Source organism: Sminthopsis crassicaudata, chromosome 4, assembly GCF_048593235.1.
Source record: "Sminthopsis crassicaudata isolate SCR6 chromosome 4, ASM4859323v1, whole genome shotgun sequence".
Classification (NCBI taxonomy): Eukaryota; Metazoa; Chordata; class Mammalia; order Dasyuromorphia; family Dasyuridae; genus Sminthopsis; species Sminthopsis crassicaudata.
Window position 1 is genome coordinate 32102223 of NC_133620.1, and position 23855 is coordinate 32126077.

General features: G+C 38.9%; 1 protein-coding gene across 2 annotated transcripts in view; it reads left to right on the plus strand.

Moving 5' to 3' along the window:
• TGFBR3 (transforming growth factor beta receptor 3) overlaps positions 1 to 23855 on the plus strand; it is a 212848-nt gene that overhangs the window by 167264 nt on the left and 21729 nt on the right. For both annotated transcript variants that reach the window (XM_074266257.1, XM_074266258.1), the window contains exons 7-13: positions 803 to 950; positions 7577 to 7766; positions 8924 to 9228; positions 10122 to 10274; positions 14583 to 14723; positions 14885 to 15043; positions 23114 to 23413. In XM_074266257.1, coding sequence (XP_074122358.1) covers positions 803 to 950; positions 7577 to 7766; positions 8924 to 9228; positions 10122 to 10274; positions 14583 to 14723; positions 14885 to 15043; positions 23114 to 23413 — 1396 coding nt within the window. The remainder of the gene's footprint in view (positions 1 to 802; positions 951 to 7576; positions 7767 to 8923; positions 9229 to 10121; positions 10275 to 14582; positions 14724 to 14884; positions 15044 to 23113; positions 23414 to 23855) is intronic.

Genomic DNA, 23855 nt, shown 5'->3' on the forward strand with positions numbered 1-23855 from the left:
TTCAAATTTATCAGTGTTTTGTAAAGCTTTTGAAGATTTATACATGAATTCACCAGGATGGAATTAGTGATTTTACTCTTAAAGTTGTATTTGCATGTATGCAAAAAGTACTTATTCTTTTATTTATTCATTCATTCATTCATTCATTCATTCATTCATTTATTTATTTATTTATTTATTTATTTATTTATTTATTTATTTTTACTACATTCTTAGAAGTCTGGATAGTGTTCATCACTTTCCCAACAATCACTTGGATTAAACATCTGTTTTCTTTATTTTAGTAACTGTATATGCAGAAGCTTTGGAAAGTTGTTACAGAGAGACTTTCTGTAGCATTTGCAAATGTCATAAGCAAAAAATTGCACAAAAGGAACTCTTTGGGTGTCTTCTTTGCTTGTTTTATTGTGTTGGTGAAATCCCCTCGGTCGCTTTAACCCCCTGCCCCATTCTGCCTTCAGTCATCCTTGTAAACAAGATGCTTTGCTTGGGGGAAAAATTAATAATTCGTGATGGGCTCCCCTCTTTTTCAAATATAGTGACATTAAATAACCTCACTTGAAAAAAAAAAAGGGAAAAAATGGCTAGTTATCAGCGGGCATGTGTTTCTATTGTTATGTAAAATCACTTGTGTGTATAAAATAGCTCTCTGTTTTGTACATGCAGCTTTGCCTGGGATCCGCTCCAGTGTCTTAATCAGCTGGCCAGACACTGGAGACTCGGAGGATTGGAAGGAGGGGGATGGCTGCAGATTTCTGGCTTTGGGGTCCTAACTTGGTCTTTGCTTTATTTCCACACTCAGCGCTTTCCAGGTGGACATTGTAATTGACATCAGACCATTTCGAAAGGAACCCGAGGTGGTCAAACATCTCGTCCTGATCTTAAAGTGCAAGAAGGCGGTCAACTGGGTGATCAAATCCTACGACGTCAAGGGAAGCCTTAAAGTGATTGTAAGTTGTCAGGAGGGTGATGGCGTCCAGCACTGGATCAGGAGTTGAAAACGCTGAGTACTTTGAGTGGTTTTGTTCTGTTTTCATTTTGGACCTGCTTGCTGAGTTACCGTTGAGGAAATGGGGATGTTTGTGATTTATCAAGGAGGAGACTTGGTCTCAAGAAAGGGATGGAAGTTACAAAAAGGAAATTTTCATCTTGATATCAGTAAAAACTTTCTAACAAAAAATGCTCTCTGAAGATAGCATGAATTCCCTCGAGATATATCGGGCTGGATGACCACTCACGAGTAGACTAGATTGAACAAGGATTCTTGTTCTGGGATAGGTTGAATGAGATTGAATTAGTTTGAATTCGAGAGCTTCCCGCTCTCAGGTTCTGTGATCCTTCCTCTAAAATTATCCAGTCACAAGGCATTTTCTTTCACCCAACAAAATCATAGACTCTCAAACCCTCACTGGCCAGTTTGGATTCATGATTGCTCGTGGCTCATTCTTTAGGGTCATCATTTCAGAGCTGGAGGGAAAAAGAGAACTTAAAATACTTGCCCAGAGTGAAGTCCTTGTAAGTCCTTTTCAGACTTACCTCACCCCAACTGCAGCCCATTGGCTCATTGTTTTATTACTTCTAGGATCAAATAGAGTCTTCTGTGTGAAAGCTTTTCACAGCCTGGCAGGGCCTGAAAAGGTTCCTATGTCCTCCTCCCTTGGTAGTGTACCACGATCCAGCTTCCCTCGCCTACTTGGGCCCCTTTAGCTCAGTTCACCCCCATCTTCCAACTCTGTGCCTTTATCATGGTTCTTCCTCTTGGCTCAAATGCCCTCCTTTCTCACCACTGCCTCTTCCGTTAGGACTTATCTCCCTTTCTGTAGCAGGTCTTCCCTCTTCCACACAGCTGGTAAAGTCTTCCCCTTTCAGATTAACTGAAAAAAAAAAAATTAAAAATTAAAAAATAAAAACCAAATTAATTGGCCACAACAAGACCAGACCATTCTTCGAGGCCTCCCTAGCCATCCTCTCAGGCTATCTTTCTACCCACCCTGCCTCCCATTGCGTTCCATTCTGGTTGTAGGCTCAGTAATCAGTCTGATGGCAACATTGGTTTTGGAAAGGACATTTCGATGGATCCCTGTATCTCTGGGATTCCCCAGAATAAAGCTCCCTTCCCCAGCCAATATTTAAGTGGTCTCCTTGAACTACAGTGTAAACTCCTTGAGAAGAGAGACTCCCACTTTCTGTTCTTTATATCCACAGTAATTATCATGGTGCCGGCACATAGTAAGCCTTAATAAATGCTTACTCATTCATCTATTCATTCATTCATTCATTCACTAATTTATCTTAGATAATTGTTTGTCTCGTCGCCGCTTCTTCTTGAGTTGAGAAAAACAAATTCAATTAATTGGAGGTTTCCCTAAGTTGAAATGGTATTACATATATCATTAAAAAATAAACTCTACTTGACTCATTAGTGGGAAGAATAAATATGTCTCATTTTATGCCAGAAATGTATCTTTATAAAGTTCTAGTGTTGAATTTTTAAAAGTCAACTGCTATTTTAAGCCATTGAAGAAACTCACCAATTGAAAGAAATCTGGAGCTGAATTATTTTATAAAAACCCATTAATAAAAAATCCCCTCTTGTTGATTCTATAGAATCAGAACCATTCTCTGCAGCAGTTATTCTATAGTAGCAAATATTCTTGAATGACATGCCAAGCTTTGGGAGGCGATATGTTGTACCAGTAAGTGTTGAGTTAGGAAGATAGGTGCTAGATGCGGCTCCCCTGGACAAGTCACTTAAACTCGGTTGTAAAGTGGGTGTATTGGACTGGACAGCTCTGAATCTATGGTTCTTTAAGAGGAACCACAGCCGGCAGAAGAACTGCTGGTCTCATGACTTTTCCTCCCCCAGTGGTGACGCCCGCCAGGATAGGGGAAGAAGGGCACCTGGGCATCCGGGACACATGGAAGGTCTCCCACAGAAGCAGCAGCCACCGCCACCACCACGGGACCCGCTTAATCCCCGAGGGCTGGTTTTGGCTCCCGCGGTTTCCGGCAGGATCCTAACAGGCCGTGATGTGGGCAGTGGGACCTAGGCGTTTGGGGTTGGGCACAAAGCGATTCTCCAAAGCCCAGGGTTTGGGCTGCCTCCCTCGGCCTTGGCCTGGCTGCTTCTGATGACCTAGGGGAGAGTTTGCCTCGCAGCATGGCACACCGAAGGAATGTTTTTAATTTAAGAATAACAAAAACAGGAAAGGGATCTTGCTTTGAAAGACAAAAACATATGGTCCTTTTTAATTCCCCGCTGGAGTTCTTGTATGAACGTTCCCTCTGCCATGACTTTCAGAGCTCGAGGCTTCCCCTCCCCAGTCTTGGAGTTGAAAGCCCAGGGGCCCGGTCTGTTGGCACTGGGGAGGGGAGATCTGAATGCCCCTCGCTCCTTTCGGTCAGAAAGATGAGAAAGGAGATTGCTTGTCCCAAAGCAGGCTCTGTTTATTCCTCTCCTTGGCTCCAAACTCTTGGCCAAGTCCAATTTTGGACAATGCATGACAACATTACTAAACAATTAGGTCATGTTTCATAAGCTTTTTTTACTTGCCCAATCGGTTCCATGCTTTTGGTTTTGCTAAACTCCATGCTTTGCGTGTAAATTATGATCGCACCCGGTGGGAGACACATGCTTATGCAGAGTGAAGAATGGATTGCCCAAGCCAGAGGGAGGCTGTTTGTTTCCAAGAGGGCTGGGGGCGGGGGACAAGGAGAACTTGAGACCTGAAAGAACGGGGCTTAATTTTTAGGTGGGAGACACATCTTTAAGACTTCAGGCTAGTTGCAGGTGAGTGCTGCCCCACAATTCCTCACACTAATAACAGTATCATAGGTATCACCCCTAACTCCTCCCCCCAAAATAAATAAATAAAAGGATAGCATCTTTGAACTCTGTGTTCTAAGAGTAAAAATATGCAACTCTTTCAAAGGCACATCTACATTAGCAAAGAGTAGTTCTCTAAACATTATCTCAATTAAATATTGTCAGCTCCATCAGTCACATAGTTAGTTCTCACATGGCATGCCTGCTGGCTCAGGGATAGGCTGAAAAAGCCCCCAGAATTGTTGAGAGAAATACAAAATTAGGGTTCGAATCAGGACAAACAGGAAAACAGTTTTAGGCTTTGAGGGGCTGTGTATCTCCTTTTTCAGATCCAGGCTGTCCCAAAAATCTTAGTGCAACTTTGACCTTTGATAACTTAAAGCGACACCTTATGATTGATACATAGCTCTTTACCCATGACGGGCACATACTTTCCATTTTCTGATATCCTTGGCTCTCCACGTTTATGACTCAGGAGATCAAATGTTGATCACACACATACACACATGCACATGTGTGTACATATGTGTTTGTATGTATAGCTATGCACATGTACATATATGTGAATATATAACTGTGTTTAAATAAATATATAAACAAATAAGCATGAATGTATGGGTATGTTTACATATATGTGTGTTTGTATGTATACACACATACAATCATCACATCTTCTGAATATTTCAAGGTAAGATCAAAGCCCTTCATAGGAGTTAGAAAAATAAGCAAATTGTGGATCCTGCAAACTAGAGCCACTTTGAGACTGACAGTTGGCAAGGCCCAGAGCAAGAGAGAAGCCTTCCATCTAGTTGGTCTGCCTCAGACGTCCCATTTATTAAACGTGGCCACTTTAGAAAAAAGCACAAATGAAATTCTAGCCTTCCAAGGGCCAGGGCAGATCAGCAGGAAGGACACTGACACCGAGACTTCATGTGGAAAGGTGTAAACAGATCACACTATATCGGTTAATATAAATAAATAAATGAATGAATGAATGAATGAATAAAGGAGGGGGTTATTATGATGAGAGTGTTCTAGAAATGTGATATTTTTCCAGCTGTTGAACATAAAAGAATAGGGCATGTGATACAGTCCACATTATTTGGAGCCTTAATCTCAGCTGTGTTTCCTGGAAGGAGCGCCCAAGAAACATCGGGACCCCTTTTGCCTGCGTCTAGCTTTCTCCCTTGCCTTTTTCAGACAAGCCGTCCCATCCCTTAAGTTCCCAAAGGTTCTCACTTTATCAGTCGGATGGTCTTAATCTGGTGTCCCAAAGGCTCCATGAATAGATTACGAGGAGTCTGGACGTGTATGGGAGTGCGGTTCCATCTTTATTTTCCTGCACCTCTAATGGAAAGCAAATACTTCTTTTGACTACGGACGGCAAATGTTGTTGGGGAAGGGGTCCTTGGGCTTTGCGGGACTACCAGGACACCTTTCTAAGCGCCCTCAGCTATTAGCCCCAGTGTTGCAGTTGAGGACATGAGCTCGGACTTTGCCATTGGACAGCCAGCTCAACCCTTCGTGAAACATTTTTTGGGAACAGAAAAAATAAAGGGTCATTTAAGTTTTGGATTGCCGTCCTTGAGACCCTTGACCTACATCCTCTTGGCAGAGCTGGGCCCTGTGAACCGCGGGTTTTATAGTGGGAAAAGATTAAGATTTCGTCATGTTAGGGGCAAACAAATGGGGAATTCAGCAGGAATGCCCCATGCATGCAAGAGAAGGAAAACTGGGCATGAGAATTAAAGTGATTTTCTTAGGCAGCGTGAAAGTGCTCTGATCTGCACACTGGAGGAGCCGGGCAGCTCTCCTGCAGCGGTTGTTGAAAACGGGATGCATGAGCTTTCATGCTTGCTTATTATCGAGTCATCCTCCCGGCCCACCACTTGTCCTCTGCAAGGGAAGAGCTCAAAGTTTTGCACGGGAGAACTTGGATTTTCACTTTTTATCCTTGTTGGTCTATTTTTCTTTCTTGGGATATTTCTACATTTAGCTTTTCCACTCAAAGCTACTGAGCATAACTGTAGCTAAACATGGAGCTCCCATCGAGGCCTTTCTTGTGTCATAAGACTGCATTTTATTTAATGCATTATTTGCATTAAACTTAAAATTATTTAATGTATTAAAACATGGGATGATTTAACTTACATTTCAGGATCCCACTTCCAAGCAGCCAGTGCACCATAATGAAGGCTATTTTAAAAAAAGGAAATTCCTAGTGACCTTTTTTATTATTTAAAAATATATATATCTTCGCTAATAGGAGCAGGTCACGGAATACATTGTTGGAATTTCTATTGGCAGGATGAATGCTGATTTAGCCCCTGATGACCTTACTGTTTAATCCCTGGACCTCAATTTCCAGACACAGATTTACGGAAAAGTTTTGTAAAAGTTTTGTTTCAGTCGTGTCCCCGGTTGGAGTTTTCTTGGCAGAGAAACTGGACTGGTTTGCCATTTCCTTCTTCAGTTTATTTTGTAGATGAAGAACTGAGGCAAATAGGGTGAAGTGACTTGTCCAGGGGCACACAGCTAATACGTGTCTAAGGCCAAGTTTGAAGCCAGAAAGATGAGTCTTCCTGACTCCACTCAATTCATTGCACTTGCAGATTTAGAGATGGAAAGGACCTAGTTATCTACCCTCTCTTTATAGATGAGGAAAAGGTTTCAGAAGCCCATGTATCTATATAATTAAGTAAATTTACATTATATAATTATGTTATGTTTGTGTATTCCATGTTTATATTTCCATTATATAATTATGTTTATGTATTACATCTTTATATATATATATAATATTTACATATCATATTTTTATTTATATTATATTCAGCTTAAATGACTTTTCCAGGATCATCCAGCTAGTCAGTGTCTGCGGTGGGATTTGAACCTGTTATTTTCTTTCTCCCTAGTCCAATATCCTCTCCCCTGTCAGAGAAATTTTTGTATATAGACACATAAAATAGATATACAAATCAAACATTTACCCATATTAAATAATAATTTCACAACCCTCACATTCAGTTACAAGATCCCATGTGGTGTAATGAACCACAGTTTAAAAAGCTGGGGTATATATTATAATAATTTAATCATATATAATGTTAAATATATTTAATTATAATAAACATATCAGTATAAATATTTATATTTTTTAAATCTTCCATTTGATTTATAGCGGACTCTATAAGCTGGTCCCATCCTCCCTTTTCTATTTGTCCCCAAACATATGTCCTGTGATGACTTTGGCTTCCTTGCAGTTTTTTTTAAATAGATGTTCCATCCTTCTACCCTGGCCATCCTCCATACCTGGAATTCTTCTTCCTCATCTCTACCTCCTGGCCTCCCTGACTTCTTTTGTTGTATCTTCTCTAAGAATCTCTAAGAAGTCTTTCTTGAATTTCCTTAATGCCTGTGCCTTCCCTCTGGTAATGATCACCAATTTGTCTAGTGTGTATTACACATAATTGTACATAATTGCTTGCTTATTGTCTCCCTTGTTAGACTGTAGAGTCCTGGAGGGCAGAGGCTAGCTTTTACCTTTTTTGTGTACAATGCCTGGAACAACGTGGGAACTTAATAAATAAATGGTGGTTCTTGATTTACTCACGGACCAAAAGCAATGCTAGAACCCTTTCCTTCAGTTTTTTCCCCCAAAATGGGGAAAAACAAGGGGGAAATGCTCTAATAAACTAAATTTTATTCTTTTCAAAAATCTTAACTAGATTATTTCTCTATTATCCTTAGGCTCCAAATAGCATTGGTTTTGGGAAAGAAGGCGAGAGCTCCATGGCTGCCACAAAATCCATAAGGAACGACATTCCTTCAACTCAAGAAAATTTGGTCAAGTGGGCCTTCGATAATGGCTACAGTCCAGTGACGTCCTACACAATGGCCCCAGTGGCTAATCGATTTCATCTGTGGCTTGAGAATAATGGTAAGCTGGAAAGATTTCTGTGAACTGATGCAGAGTGAAATGAGCAGGATCAGGAAATGTAGACAGTTAACAGCATTACTGCACAATGAGCAGCAGTGAATGGCTTGGTTATTCTGATCAGTAGAGTGGTCCGAGATTATTCCAAAGGATTTATGGTGAAAGATGCTCTCTGCCTCCAGAGAAAGAACTGATTGAAACATTTTTTTTCCACTTTATTTATTTATTTATTTTTGCAGCATGGCTAATATGGAAATGTTTTGCAATATTTTCCATGCATGATTGATATCACATTTCTTGCTTTTACAATTAATTTGGGGAGGTTGACAGACAGAATCTGAATCCATTTTCTAAAAATGAACACAGAGAATAGTTTTGAAAGCTAAAGGAATGGTAACTATAATGACTTTAATATATGAAGAATATCTGTGTCGTGGTTGCCTTCCATGTATGAAACTAAATTCCCTTCTGGTTCTAAACCCTAAGGAGAATGTTTGGGGCACTGGGAGACTTTGGGTAAGTCGGTTTTATATCTCCATGCCTCGGTTTACTCATCTGTAAACTAAGCATGACAATGAAGGAAGAGTCCTGGGAACTAGGAAATATTGGAATCCCAGTTCTGCCAGTACCAACTGTGGAACCCCAAGCATCGGGATCCCCCAGACAATGAGTCCCATATGCACGACTCAAATCCAAGCCTTGCAGCGTTGGGCAGCGGTCCAGACTGCCTTTCTTGAGAAATCTCTAGAGAATCCATTCCAAGGGACTTCAAAAGCAACTAAAAGACTGTTTGGGGAGAGCTCAGATCAACTGACTGTCAGTTAATCAGCAAACATTCATTTGACATTATTATTTATTAACGTTATTATTTGCTAAGCTTTGTGCTAAGTGCACGTCCCATTTCGGGCTTAGAATCATTAACGGGTCATGTTTTAGGAAGGAGGGAAATGACTCCCAGAGGGGCAAGGTGGGCTCCCTGCCGGCCGCTCGCCCGTATCAGATAAGCCAGGACTGGAATCCGCAGTCTGTGGCTTTTCTGTGGCTCCCTCGTTATATCTCGTGGACACAAGCTCTTTAATCAGACTTGGCCGTGCTGGAGGCCGTCGCCCGGAGCCAGATGTAAGCCGCCGCCATCTTTTGTTCCCTTCTCTCCCTTCCAGAGGAGATGAGCGACGAGGAGGAGCACTCGGCCCCCCCAGAGCTGCAGATCCTCCTGGGAGGCAGTCCCTTGCCAGTCCCCGCTGGGAGTTTCCCCTTCCCGTTCCCTCCCATCCACCGGAAAGGCCGGCACGAGGACAAGGCCGAGGAAGGGCTGCCCCGGCCCAAGAAGCCTCTGCACCCAGCGCTCGCGCTGTTCCCTGGCCCCCTGGAGCCCCAGGAGGCGCAAGGACACGTGGACATCGCCTTCTCGGTCAGCTGCGACGAGCACAAGATGGTCGTGGCTGTGGAAAAGGAGTCTCTGCAGGTTGGGAGGAAGGAGCGGTAACAGTGTGGCAGTGGCCGCGTTTCTGGGGGGCAGTGAGCCGAGAATGGGAGTGGAGGCTCTGAGCTCCAGGTCTGCCCCAGGCAGTTGAGCTCTTCCAAACAAACTGAGTCATGAGATTAAATGTGTCAAACAGCATGCATATCTAGCTCTTTGTGTATACACACACGGTCACATACACGCTCATGCATATCCATGCACAGCCTATATACACATCCACAACATGCATGTGCACAAAGCTGTATATGCATGCATGTCTTATGTGTACATTATATATATGCTTTATAAGTAAATTAATCTATATTATATATATGTGCTGTAAGGTAGACAAAGCATAAGGTAGCATATTTATATATGCACACATATATGTACACAATATTTATATATATATATATATATATTTAGTGTATTATGTTAACATTTATATATTTATTTATAAAGCATATATATACTTCATAAATTAATTTTTATGTAAATATGTTTTAAAGTAGACAAAGCATGAGACAGCTGGGTGGTGCAGTGGGTAGAACACCAGCCCTGAAGTCAGGAGGGCCCGAGTTCAAATTCGGCCTCAGACACTTAACACTGCCTAGTTGTATGATCCTGGGCAAGTCACTTAACCCTAATTGCCTCAGCAAAAAAAAGGGGAAAAAAAGTAGACAAGGCCTAAGGTAGACAAGCACAGCCCTAGAGATTGGGATGGGAATGGGGCCAGAGGAGAGGAGGGGTCAGGGTCTGGGTCCAGTCCAGCTTGGGGCAGTGGCAGGAGGGGGAGAGTGGGGAGCTTCCAGCATCCTGCCCTAGAAAGAAGCCTTAGTGCAGTTCTTGCTGTGTGGCAACCTTGTCTGACTGCCCTCGTTCTTTTGGTGATCTAGGCTAGCGGCTACACAGGGACAGAGCTTTCCCTGTCAGATCCCACCTGCAAAGCCAAGACTAATGGAACCCATTTCATCTTGGAATCCTCCCTGAAAGCCTGTGGGACCCAGCAGCGCCCGTCGGCCCCTGGCAGCACGGTGTATTATAACTCGGTATGAGTGCGCGATCTCTCACTGGGAAACCCACGAGTGCCGTGGACAGGTTCTCCCAGGAGACGTGTGTCACATGGATCACTTGAACCTGGTCTTGCTGGCCCAGGAGCTATTAAGTTCTGGTAACAGGACTTTTACATTGCCATGGAAATAAGTAGCCAGCCCAAGTGTTATAGGCTGGAGAAGCTGGATCAGAGCTTGAAAGGAAATTTCATGTCCTTTACTCCTCCTTTCTCTTCCTTTTTTTGGGGTGGGGGCACTTTTAATTGTATCTGTATCTGTGGGGGAGCTGTCTATATTTCTTGCAAGAAAGGTATATATTCTATTATATCATCTAATATATAATTTCATATTATTTTTATATTATAATTATATTTTTTAGAATTTTATATTATATTATAGTGTTGTGTGGTGTTATATTAAGGAGATGTGAGTAGATATGACAAGTTCCAAAGTAAAATAGTCAGGTGGAACATAAAATCTTCTAGTCCTAAAGAGTTTTACAAAATTTTTTTTATCACTAAGCATTACTGAGTCTGTGTTTAAATCAGATGATCAAATTACTCATTGCACTTCAGGACTTTTGTCAGTCTTGCTCCCTTCCCCACTAACTCTACAGAAAACTTCTCTCTAAGGTCCCAGCGGTCTCTTCCTTAATTTTTTTCTAGTGTTTTTTAATTGAAGTTTTTCATTTTCAAAACCTGTGCAAGCATAATTTTTTCAACATTGATCCTTGAAAAACCTCCCTTGATTTCCAAGCCCAGTGGCCAAACTCTTCCTCAGTCTTTAGCATCCTCGACTTTGCCTCTACCATCCAACCCTGCTGAAAAGTTCTCTGCTTTCAGTATTTTCTCTTCGCTTAGCTTCTGGAAGGATGCCTCCTCCTGGATGCTCTTCTTTGTCCCCTGCACTCCATCTTCATTTTCTCTCTGCCTCTGATTGCATTCCTTATGTACCTGTTCTCAGGCTTCTTCTCCCTTCTTTCCACACCCCCTCCATGTTTTTCCCAGCTCCGTGCCCCCGTGGTCCCCATGTGGCTCCAAAATGGACCTTTTGTCTTTCTCTCTTTCTCTCTCATTGTATACTTCTAATTGCTTGTTGATCATATCTCCACTTTATGCTTAATATGTCTTGAAACAAAATAGTGAATAGGGAGAGGACTTCTTATTTCATTGCTGTGAGGAACTACCAAATGAAGAAACTGTTACCTTTGATCAATACAGATGAGCATCTTGGCAATTTCTAGTCACAGAGTTGCTTTTATCATTGAGAAGTTACATTGCTTTATAAAGGGTCACATAACCGCTATGTGTAAGGGGCGAGCCAGGCCTCCCTAGCTCTGAGGCGCACTCGCTACCCATTCTGCCATGAGTAACATCCTAGTTTATTTGTTCATTTGTTTTCCTCCAAGGACCCTGACTAACATAAAAAGGGGATCTTCTCCCGACAGCACTCTAAGTTAATATCTTATTCCTTGTTAGATCTATTGTCCAGTCCCATTAGCTCTCAGAACTGTTATAAAGTTTTTGTATTAAAAACTAATCTAAGAGTGCAAAGGGTGAAACCATATTGATGGCCAGGAAGACGCTGTTTAAAGGGAACCTTCCCTTGTGGACATGAGGAGAATGAGTTGAGTTACAGGCTGCATGTTGTCCAGCCAGCTACCATGGACAGTTTCCATTCTAAGCGTGGTCTGGCCCAGGACTCCCTCCTGTTCATCACTCTTTAAAGGAGTCTACTCTTTATCAAAATGTGAGATTCTCATCTGCTCCAGGATAGAGAAGTATTAGGGAAGAGGGTGGCAAGGGGGAAAATACAGTTGGGCAGTTTACAAGAGGACTGAGGAGGAGACAGGAAGGATGTGGTTTTGTACCATCTTACTACAATGGACCAGTCAGCCCACCTTCATCATGATCATTGTAGTAGCTAGGAACTGTGAGGCACTTTAAAGTTGGCCAATATCCCTGAAAGAGAAGTGCTGTTACTATCCCTGTTTGACATTGTGGAAGCTGGGCCTAGGGTCACACGGCCAGTAAGGGTCCAAGGTGGGATTTGAACTCAGGTATTCTTGGTGTGACTTCGGAATCTACTGCAATACCTTTCAGAATAACATATAAAGTTTAAAAAGTTAAAGAGATATGTATTATAATACATGATTATATTTATTACTAATAAAATGGTTAATTACCCAGAAATTATGTCTCTTTAATTTTTATTCATAATAAATATAATTTATGAATAATAAATTTGATATTCATAAATGTAATTTATTAATAATAAATGTAATCATGGTAACAGGTTGAATTTGAACTCAGGTATTCTTTTTTTTTTTTTTTTATAATTTTTTTGACAGTATATATGCATGAGTAATTTTTTTTTATAATATTATCCCTTGTATTAATTTTTCCAAATTATCCCCTCCCTCTACTCCCTCCCCTTGATGACAGGCAATCCCATACATTTTACATGTGTTACAGTATAACCTAGATATGTACTCAGGTATTCTTGATGATTTCAGAATATACTATGATACCTTTTAGAATAACATGTAAAGTTTAAAAAGTTAAAGAGATATCATTTCTGGGTAATTAGCCATTTTTATTAATAATGCTAGCATTTCAACAATAAAAATAATAAAAGGGGTCAGTAATACTCTTGAATGCCAAAAGCTCCTTAGGACAGTGAGCTTACAATTTATCTGCCTTGGAACAGTGGGTTCCTGAGGGTGGCAATCAAATCTTATTGGTCCCTCATTAATGAGAAAATGAATTCTACAATGAGAAGTGGGCTCTCCTTTGAAAACATCATATCCTTCTTGGACAAGGAGTCTCTCTACAGCCTTAGGCAGTATAGACAAGGATCTACCTCAGCCTGAAACTTGCTTGAGCAGAACACAGTGGGCAGGAATTCACCTTAGATAAGATGGTCTAGTGGGATAAAATTTTGGCAGAGTCAATAATGTTCTTCAGAAGGTTGAGATTTTAAAAAGGAAATAGGATGGGGAAAAACCTGTATCTCTCCCATAATTGGTTATTAATGGCCATTTCTCTCAAATGTAATCATGATTACAGCCCATACTTACACTTTGCCATTTGCAAAAGACTTTCTCCACAACAGCACGTTAAGGTAGTTAGCGGAATTATATTATGATGTCCATTTTATAATCGAGTAAATTGAGGCTAGGAGATATAAAACTGACTTACCCAAAGTCACCCAGTTAAGAAGTCCCTAAGAAAGTCCCTTTCTGCACAAAGCAGAGGGCCTCAAATATTCTCCTAGGATTTAGAACTAGAAAGTTTAGCCCTCATTTTTATGGGTGAGGAAATTGAGATTCAGAAAAGTGAATAAAAGAGGCAAGATTTAAACACAGGTCCTTGGGTCATTCAGCACCTTTGTCACACAAAATACCTTGCTTCCCTTTAAAGAAGACTTATAAAATTATGAGAGAACAGGTGTAAGGAGAGAAGAAATACTCCTTGTGTTTTTCATATTGTGGCATTTATGATGAATTAATCTTTGTATCTGACTGTTCATTAAATGACTATTTTTTGCTAAGTCTCTTATTTGGTCCCTCGAGAGACTTTCCCTATAAATTAAGTTCAAGGTAGGAGGTTGGGCAAGCTTATTTCCATAGGTAAAACCTAGTCTGTTCTTTCAAGGTCTCCTTGACTTGTGCTTTTGAATTTTTGTTTTTTTTTAAAAGACAGTCATTATTCAGGCCAGATCCAAGGATCTTGTGATGGAGAGAGCCACCTACACCCAGAGAGGATTGTGGGAACTGAGTGTGGATCGCAATATAGCATTTTACTCTTTTTGCTGTTTCTCACTTGCAATTTGTTTTGTTTCTCATTTTTTTGGTTTGATTTGATTTTTCTTGTGCAGCAAGATAATTATATAAATCTGTATGCATATATTGGATTTAACACATATTTCTACCATGTTTAACATATATTGGACTACTTGCCATCTAGAGAGGGATTGAGGGAAGGGGGGGAAATTGCAACACAAGATTTTGCAAGGGATAATGTGAAAGAATTATCCATGCATATGCTTTGAAAATAAAAAGCTTTAATTTAAAAAAAAAGACAGTCATTAAAGAAACTCATTGGTGTTCTACCATCAGGTAATAATATTTCCTTAAAGAATTTGGTTTTCAACTTCATTTTATAATTCAGATAAATTACTTCCAAACTTTTGACTATTGCTACCATCAGGATTGTCCCTATGGGGAGCTCATGATGTAGAAACAATGGTAGTTGGGCCTTCTGCCATGTTTTTTAATCAGGTCTCATGCTTCCCTTTTTATAGATTATAATGCAGGTATCAGCCCCTGGGGACAGCAGTGGCTGGCCCACTGATTATGAAGACCTGGAGTCTGGCAATAATGGTTTTCCAGGAGATACAGATGAAGGAGACAGTTTCTTCATAAGCAGGCCTGAGATCATCGTGGTATGTATTTGGCTTTGGAAGATGGCTGCTGGGGAAGGATATTTAGTAGCCTGTGAGGGGAATTGCAAAAGAAATCACGTGTACATCAGTTGTTCAACTCATAAAGCTGCCTGGGCGTTCTTGACCCTTTGATGCAACACTGTGGTTTATTCTCTTCCCAGTTTAACTGCAGCCTGAGACATACAGGTATTCCAGAAGTATCCCATCAGCCCCAGGCCCAGAACATCACCTTCAACATGGAACTGTATGATACAGACCTCTTCCTGGTGTCCAACTCGAGTATCTTAACAGTGGCTGAAAATGGGTACATTTATGTTGAGGTAAGAAAACAAAGACTGATGGTGTGGCCCTTTTCAGGGAGGTTTTGGGAGAAGCTGAGCAGTCCAGTTTTAGACATGTTGAATATAAGATATCTGCTGGATGTCCAGGAGCCAGTGGGAGATGCAGAGAGGTCAAGGCTGGAGAGCCAGAATCATCAGCGTAGGGACAGTAATTGAGTCTGAGGGAGCTGATGAGATCCTCGAGTGACAGTAGAAGTAGCATAGAAAGAGAAGGAAACCTAAAAAGTGGGGATGGGGTGGTAGATTGCTTCCTAGAAATTCTACTGGAGAACATGGACAAGAGTTGTGCAGTTGAAAGATAATATTACATTGTGGATGGAATGGTCGTTCATCATAAACATTTATAAAGAACCTACTATGTGAAAGACACTAGGCTAAGTGCTGAGAATACATCAAGAGACAAAAAGAGAATTCCTTCATTCAAGCAGCTCATGCTCTAATGAAGGGGGCCCCTTCACTCAGTCTTTAACCTGAAGTCAGACATGTTACAATGGAGATTCGGTCAGACTTTAGTTATAAATCAGATAGATCTGAGTTCAGATCCCAGTTCTGCTAGTTATGGCTGTGTGATTATGAGCAAATGAGCCCCTGTTCCTTTATCTATAAAATGGTCTGACTGTGTCTACTTACCTCCCTGGGCAGCTTCAATGTAGTAATGTATAAGCAGTGCTTTGCTGACGTTAAAGTGATGCATAAATGTGAAAAATCACTTCATAACATGGCTAATCAGGAGTGATTTGCTAGTCTATGATATTTTCCATAGAACCCAACAAGACACATGTACACTCACCATTTGCTAAGGGAAGCATCACTTACTGGGATGTGCCCCAATCCAGCAATTTAGGGATTTCCCAATCACCCCTGCCATGAATGGAAACTTAAATTTCCTTACTTCCCAGATGATCATTTTATTAGGTGAGTGATTATTAAACTTGATTTTAAATTTTTAATTTAATTGTTTTCAGTGATCAGAGATCCATTTAGTCAGTCAACAAGCATTTATTAAGTACCTTTATGTTCCAGGCACTGTGCTAAGGACTGGAGCTATAAAGAATGGCAAAATGTAGTCCTGACCTTAAAGACTGCAGTGTAATGGAGGAGACAATGATATACAAACATACAGAATAGATTAGAAATTTCAGAGGGAAAGTATTAGAATTAAATGAGAACTCGGAAAGACTTCTTGCAGAAGGTAGGACTTTAGCTGAAACCATAGAGTGGAAAAGAAGAGGAAAAGAGTTCCTTCCATTGAGTTGGGGGTGGAATAGGGAGAACAAAACCCTTGAACAAATACGTATTGTCTCACAAAACAAGCATCTCATTGTGAAGCTTTATTTCCCACACAAAGCTTGGCTCAGTTGGCCCAGATCATACATGTCCCTGATTCTCTGGAATCGTCCTATGTTCCCCTGAAATAAACTGGAGACAGAGTGAAGAAGAGAAGACTGAAGTATCTAAATTCTTTTTCTGAAAATGAGGCAAATTTTTCTTCTGCAAGACCCCAAGTTTCTGTTCGTCTCTGGGAAAGATGGGGTTTTTTCAGAGCTGAGAGATCTGCTCTTAGAAAATCACAGATCTGGCTCTCCAGTGTGATCAGGCCTAATCTATTATTATATTATTATTATTTTGCTGACAATTCACAGCTCCCAGTGTTGTGTGACTGGCCGGTGTCTCACAGCATCATCTCGTCAGCAGGTTGAAACGGGATGCTTCCATAAATCTCAGATGATTTAGACACACATATTTCTGGTTTAGGAACACAAACAACTTTCCCATTTGGATCAGGACGTCCACTTTGCCTCAGATTCTGGGATGGGGCCCATTGGCGTCCAGCTCTGTCTGCTTCTGTGGTTCAGACGTTGTGACTTTTGGATCACCTGTCATGTTAGGAGCCTCCATTCTTTAGGTGAACCTCTCCTTTCTGCCCTGAGGAAAATGTGTCTGCTTCTGGCTAATGCTCCCCATTGTTGCCTTGTCCCCCAATCTCCCTGTATCTTTTCTCTCCTCCATGTGGGTACAATAGTTCATGACTCCCATGTGTTTCACTGGCCCCCTGGGCTCTTACCCAGGTATCATCTTTACAAATCTGTTCCTCCAAGAGTTTTGCTTTGTTTCTTTCCTAATCATTGGACATAGTCTTTCTCGTGTGTCCCACTTAGGATCATTCCCTAACCCCTTTTAATATTTCTCGTGTTCTCCTCACTTGATCCACTGTAGTTTCTCATCCTTCGATTTTTAGTGCAAGGTTAATCCAACTCCTGTTTGTCACATTTTTTTTACCCTTTTAAAGATCCTCTCTGATTTTATAATTTGAAATTATTCCTCAGAATTTGTAGAGATGATACTATTGATATCTTTAATAGAGAAAAAGAAACAAGCAAGGACTCAAGAAGATTTGGGAAAGTAGTTTGCAGATTTTTCTTTTAGATGATATTTAAATATGAGAGAGGCAGAATTTTTATTTTTCCTTAATAACTGATTGTTATTTCAGAATTAACTCTTGCCTCTATACTGAACCCTAAATTCAGTAAACTTTTGCTTGTAACATCCCAGCTAAAAGAGCAGCTAAGCAGAATGAATTAACCCAGTATTTTTACATAGTCTTCTACCCTCTACATACAAAAGTCCCTAACTGCCCAAATAAAGGTGAACATTCTTAAAATCAAGGAGATCCTCTCTTTTTAAAAAAGGGGAGCAAAAGTAAATCAAATCATACATTTGTCAACTGGTTTTCTTAACCTGGTACCTGGGAAGCATTTTTTAAAAATGCATTTTGATGACTTTATTTTTTAAAAAGTTGATTTCTTTTATAATTCTTGGCGTTTCATTATTTATTTATTTATCTGACCATGTATTTATTTGTTTGTTTATTTATTTATTTGCTGAGATGATTGAGGTTAAGTGACTTGCCCAGGATCACAGAGCCAGAAGTGTTAAGTGTCTGAGACCAGATTTGAATTCAGGTCCTCCTGATCCAGGACTGGTGCTCTATCCACTGCACCACCTAGCTGCCCTGGCATTTTATTTTTAATATATACATTATTTAGAGAACGAATTCCTCAGTTTTAGCAGGCTCATGAAATAAGACCATGACATCAGGAAGGAAAGGAGGAATATGCAAAGAAATAAGCATGTATTAAGTGCCGACTATGTGCCAGGTGCTTTACAAATATCATCTCCTTTGTTCTTTACAAAACTCTGTGAGTTGGGTGCTATTAATATATTTTTATAGTTGAAGCAGACAGGTAAAATTACTTTCCCAGCATCACAGAACTAGGAAGTTATCTGAGGCAGGATTTGAATATGTGCTCCTAACTGCAGACACTATCCATGATACCACGTAGCTGCTGCCTTTTTATGGAGAACAAATACCCCATTCAATTAGAATATAGTCTTGTGCCTTGAAGTTAAGTATTCTTTTGAGAGGTAGTTTTTAAAAAATTATGTAAAATCATTTAAGAACTTTGGTGTTTCCTCCCCACATTTCCCTCTTGAGATCTAACATTTGCATTTTGGGCATAATCATAATTTTATATTTTAAACTTTCATCAAGACCTATCTTAGGTTAAACATGAACATTAAATCACTGATTTGCTATGAAATCTTAATTCCACAGAATGCAGAACAGTTAGTTGAAGCTGCCTATAGTTAGGTTTCATTTTGCCTTTGTCTCTAGCTTCTAAGTGTTGTTTTATATTTATATTTGGTGAAAGAATAAATGAACGAATAGAACAAAATTCCTTCCAACAACTTAAACTGTCCATTAGGGCGATGGTTTGCTCCCAGAGGTCATGGCTCCCTTTCCATCATTGAAGATTCTCAGGAAGAAGTCAGACAATCACTTGTTGGGAAGAAAAATGATAATAATAGTTACTTGTATGTGACCCTTTCATTTGACAAAGGTTATATCTTTTATCATATATGAAAACATGAGCTTCTTGAGAAAAGAAGTCTTCTTGCTCTTCTATTGCTTTCTTCAGTGATTAATGCTAGAAAGACCAAGCATGTTAATTAATTAATAAATATATTTGATCAGTATTTCTTTTATCTGTGTAAATGCACTTTAAATGCAAATAATCATATGCAACAGATGTTATCTTATTTTGAAATAAAAATTTTATACAACTATCTATTTCCTTTGCCTTGTGGATAAAAATAATTCATAGTATCAATTTGTTCCTTCTTAACAATTCTCAAATCCCAGTCCTTTTTAAGGGTTTTTATATGTATACGATAGTCCCTGTCTCTTCAAAGAAGGTACATTTGGTCATTCTGTTCTTTGGGAACAGCTCAGTAATTATATTTATATAGTATTCCGACATAGATTTTTTAAAACTCAGCTTATATACATGTACAATTTTTAAAAAATAAGATATTTTAACAGCATTTTTAAAAACAGTTGCATTCATTATATATTGATTATGGTTTTTATAATTGTTTTTTGGAAAGGAAAAATGTACTTAGTTCAAAAACACCTATTTTATAGAGTTTTTTTTTGTTTTGTTTTCCAGAATAGAAAAATACTGAATTTAGGGTGCCTTTTCATAATTTTTTTTTGTTTGTTTTCCTTTTATAGGATATAAAAATTCTGAGTTTAGGGCAACTTTCTTATGTGTTTTTTTTTCCCCTTCAGAAAAGAATAAACTTAATCTAGCAGTTAGGAATGAAATGATACCTTTCTCTTAGAAAAATTAATTCATAATATTGTTCTCAATCTTGCAAAGTTAAACCCTGAGATTAAGAGACATAACAAAGATTTTCAAGTTTAAAAAAAAATTCATTTTTCTAGAAAGGTGACTTAGCAGAAAAAAATTTCAGTTTGTCAGACCCATTCTCCAACAAAACAAAACAAAAACAGACCATGTCAAACTTTAGTAAATTTAGATAAGCCATTCTGTCAGAATCATTTGGAGTCCTGAAATTGATTGTAGGAGAGTGTTTCATATCAGAAACAGTCTGGAGTAGGACAGACTGTCCTAGAGAGGAGAATTGAATCACATCTTGACTCTTGCCAAAGTTCTGAATCTCCAGTGGCAAGCATTGGGCAATACATAAAAATTCATTTTTCTCCCTAAAGTGTCCAGTTTTACATTAATCCTTAATTTGGTCAAGAGTGTTACCAGAAAGAAAGTACTTGAATGCCTCTCAAGGAATCATCCCAAACTATGAGGCAGGGTTTTTTGAAGAGAGTATCCACTAGAATCTTAAAAGTGACTTCGAGGGTTTGAATTTTGTTTACCTTTGGCCCAACAAAACCTCATGCTTCCAAAGAAGGGAAACTGCATAGGATCTGGCTTTAGCCCACACCAATTTTTTTTTAAAGAAATATAAATGAGTTGAAAACATTTTAGATAAGATTTTCCCTTAAAATCCCCCTCCGAAGCTTCAGTCAAGAATGAAGGAAACTTGTGTTGGACCTGAAAACAACTTGGGACATTTGGCCAAACCAAGGGCTGCACCAGATTGAGTCACCCATTATATAATATTACATCCTTTGAAAAGGAAGATTGGTTCTGCCTCTTGAGAAAGGTGCCAGCATTTTTGCAGTAACTGCTAACACTGACTTTCTGCAAGTCCTAAATTCAGCTTACCTTTTCTGTGCTAAGTAAGTTTTGATCTTTTTACTCTTCTCTTTAGAGAATCTTTTTTAAAAGCGGCAGTCACTTTACAGGATTAATATTACTGTAAAGCCCAGGAGCTAATTTTTCATTTAGGAAAATTAATTTTTTGTGGTTTATATCTTTTTGTTCATATTTCCAATAGAGTGGTGAAGGTATTGAAGAATTGAATGATCAACAATAAAGTTTCTCCCTACTCCATGTGGGTTCATCATCAATAACTAACTAGTGGCTATTATTTTGTTGTTGTTTTTTTAATAGTATTCAGATAGAAATGACTTGAGGATAAGTAGTTACTATAAGCTTTCATATTTAATACTATACTTATTATTTAGTTATATAATATACAATTTTAAATATATTTATATAAAATATAATTGATTATATATTAATATAATTATATATAAATATTATTTACATTACTTATTATGTCATATAATTATGTGTTTTTATATATGTGTTTATGATATTAATATATTAATAGTGATAATATTAATTATTATATGTCAATGTAATAATATATTATTTAATATATATTATGGATAGCAATATATTATATAAAATGTAATGTATAACATAAACACAACATAATATAAAATTTTAAATATAATTAATTAAGAATATTGGTATACAATCATTTTTTGAGGATTCACTCAAAGTGTCGTCAGGGCAACTCCTATGACATGCACAATAATATACCTTGTCCTATTCAGCCCATCAATCAGTGAATATTTGTTAAGTGCCTACTATGTGCCAGGCACTGTGCTAAGCACAGGGATAAAAAAGAGGCAAAAGACATTCCCTGCCTTCTTATTCTCCTGTGATTTTAATTTCTGCTTGGCCTCTATATTTTGCCAGTTTTCTATTTAGATTTTAGATATTGTTATGAACATTTAGTGTGATGACATTGTTGAAAATGTTGCTCTTGTATTTTTTATGGATTATGGTAGTACCTGAGTACTTAAGGACAGTAGTTCTGACTCTGGATATTCAGATCCCAATGTGATTTATTATTTGCTGGGTTCTCAGGAATATTTGGGGCTTTGTTCATATTTGGGGTTTGTTAATTACTGGTTAATAAAGGGGAACAAGCTCCTGATGTATCAAATCCTAGCCACCAAACTGCGGCTAATTTTAATCCTAGCATTATGGCAGTTCTTAATAATAATTATTATTATAAATAGTGGCAGAGCAGAACCAGGAGATCATTGTACATGGCAACAACAAGATTATACTGTTCTGACAGATGTAGCTCTCTTTAGCAATGAGATAATCCAGACTAGTTCCAATGATCTTGTGAAGAGAGCCATCTCCCCCCAGAGAGAGGACTGTAGGGACTGAGTGTGGATCACAACATAGCATTTTCACTCCTTTTGTTATGATTTGTTTGCATTTTATTTTCTTACTCATTTTTTCCAGTTTAATTTGATTTTTTTGTGCAGCAAGATAATTGTATAAATATGTATGCATAGGTTGGATTTAACATCTATTTTTACCAAGTTTAACATATATTGGATTACTTGCCATCTAGGAAAGGGGATGGGGGAAGGAGATGGAAAATTAGAACACAAGGTCTTGCAAGGATTCATGTTGAAAAATTATCCATGCATATGTTTTGAAAATAAAAAAGATTTAATAAAAATAATAATAATAATAAAATATCTAAAAGATGGTGTATGTGGGTGGGTGTGTGTGGGGAAATAAATAAATAATGACAATAGGAACCTGGATAGGGATTGGATCAGTGATTTTATTGGACCAGGGAATTCCCAAACAAGGAGACTCCTTCTGCTAATATAGGTCAGCATTTTTGTGCAACTTGTAGTCTTGAGAGAGTTGCCTAGATCATTGGAACAAAAGTTCGGTGACTTTCCCGAGGTCACACAGTCAGCATGTGTCCCTGGGAAGACTTGAATCGAGCTCTTCTCCAGCTTTTTCTCCACTATCCCATGCTGTCTCTATCAATAATAATTACAGCTAATAATTATGTAGCCTTTAAAAGTTTGTGAAGCACTTTGTATCTTTCATTTGATTATTCCAACAATATGAGCTAATAAGTGCTCTTATTATCCCCATGTTGTAGGCAAGGAAACCAAGGCTCCAGCTTGCCTGAGGTCTCACAAATAGTGATTGATTCATCCTGTGTTCATTTTTAATTTGGTGGAGAGCTGGGGAGGAAGTCATTGCATGCACTAGAAACATAATGGAACTGAGTTCTGGGGGGTTAAGTTTAACGTGTGTTGGAATTTCCCAGGCTGATGCACAAAACTGCAGGTTTAAACTCCAGTTTAAATAAACAGCAGCTCCCTCCCTTTGAGATGCAGCCTCTCTGGGCTGCCATGTCTGTCTGAAGCGTGGCTGAAAGGCCGTGCCAGTCCCTGATGCTTTGGGCTCATTCTCAGTTTATCTCCTTTGTGTTGTTGTTATGTAGGTCTCTGTTACCAAGGCCGACCGAGACGTGGGATTTGCCATCCAAACGTGTTTTATCTCTCCGAATGCCAACTCTGACAGGATGTCTGATTACACTATCATTGAGAACATTTGTCCTAAAGATGAATCCGTGAGATTCTATTCGCCCCAGAAGGCCCATTTCTCTCGGTTCCACGCTCATACGGACAAAAAGAGATTTAGCTTCAGACTTAAACCCATTTTTAACACTTCCCTGCTCTTCCTACAATGTGAACTCACCTTGTGCACAAAGAAGGAAGAAGATACCCACGGGTTGCCAAAGGTTAGTATTTCATTGGCTCCCTTGAACTTTTAAATTTCTTCTTTAAAGAAAAAAAAAAAAAAAAGACAGTGGTGACCTTCAGAATAATCACAAGTTATGGCCAATTTCAATGTTCAGTTTTAGAACAGCCAAAAATAGAGTAATAAAGTAAATATAATTTCAGTGACCTGAGTTTTATGAAATCTTATGGAATAAATCTTGACAATATGATTTTTTTCCATTTGTGTTATTAAAGAGGACATTACATGTGATAAATTAGGATTATTTTCCATGGAGGGAGTGGTCTGGCTTTATCTCTGCTATTCAGATCATGTGGAGAGCCAGGGCTACAAATAGACTAAAGAACAAGTCCAATGCGAGCATTAATTTTTCCATGCCCCTCAAAGACTTGATTTGCAATTGTTTTTTACCTTCTCTGAGTGGATTATAAAGTTGGTTCTAT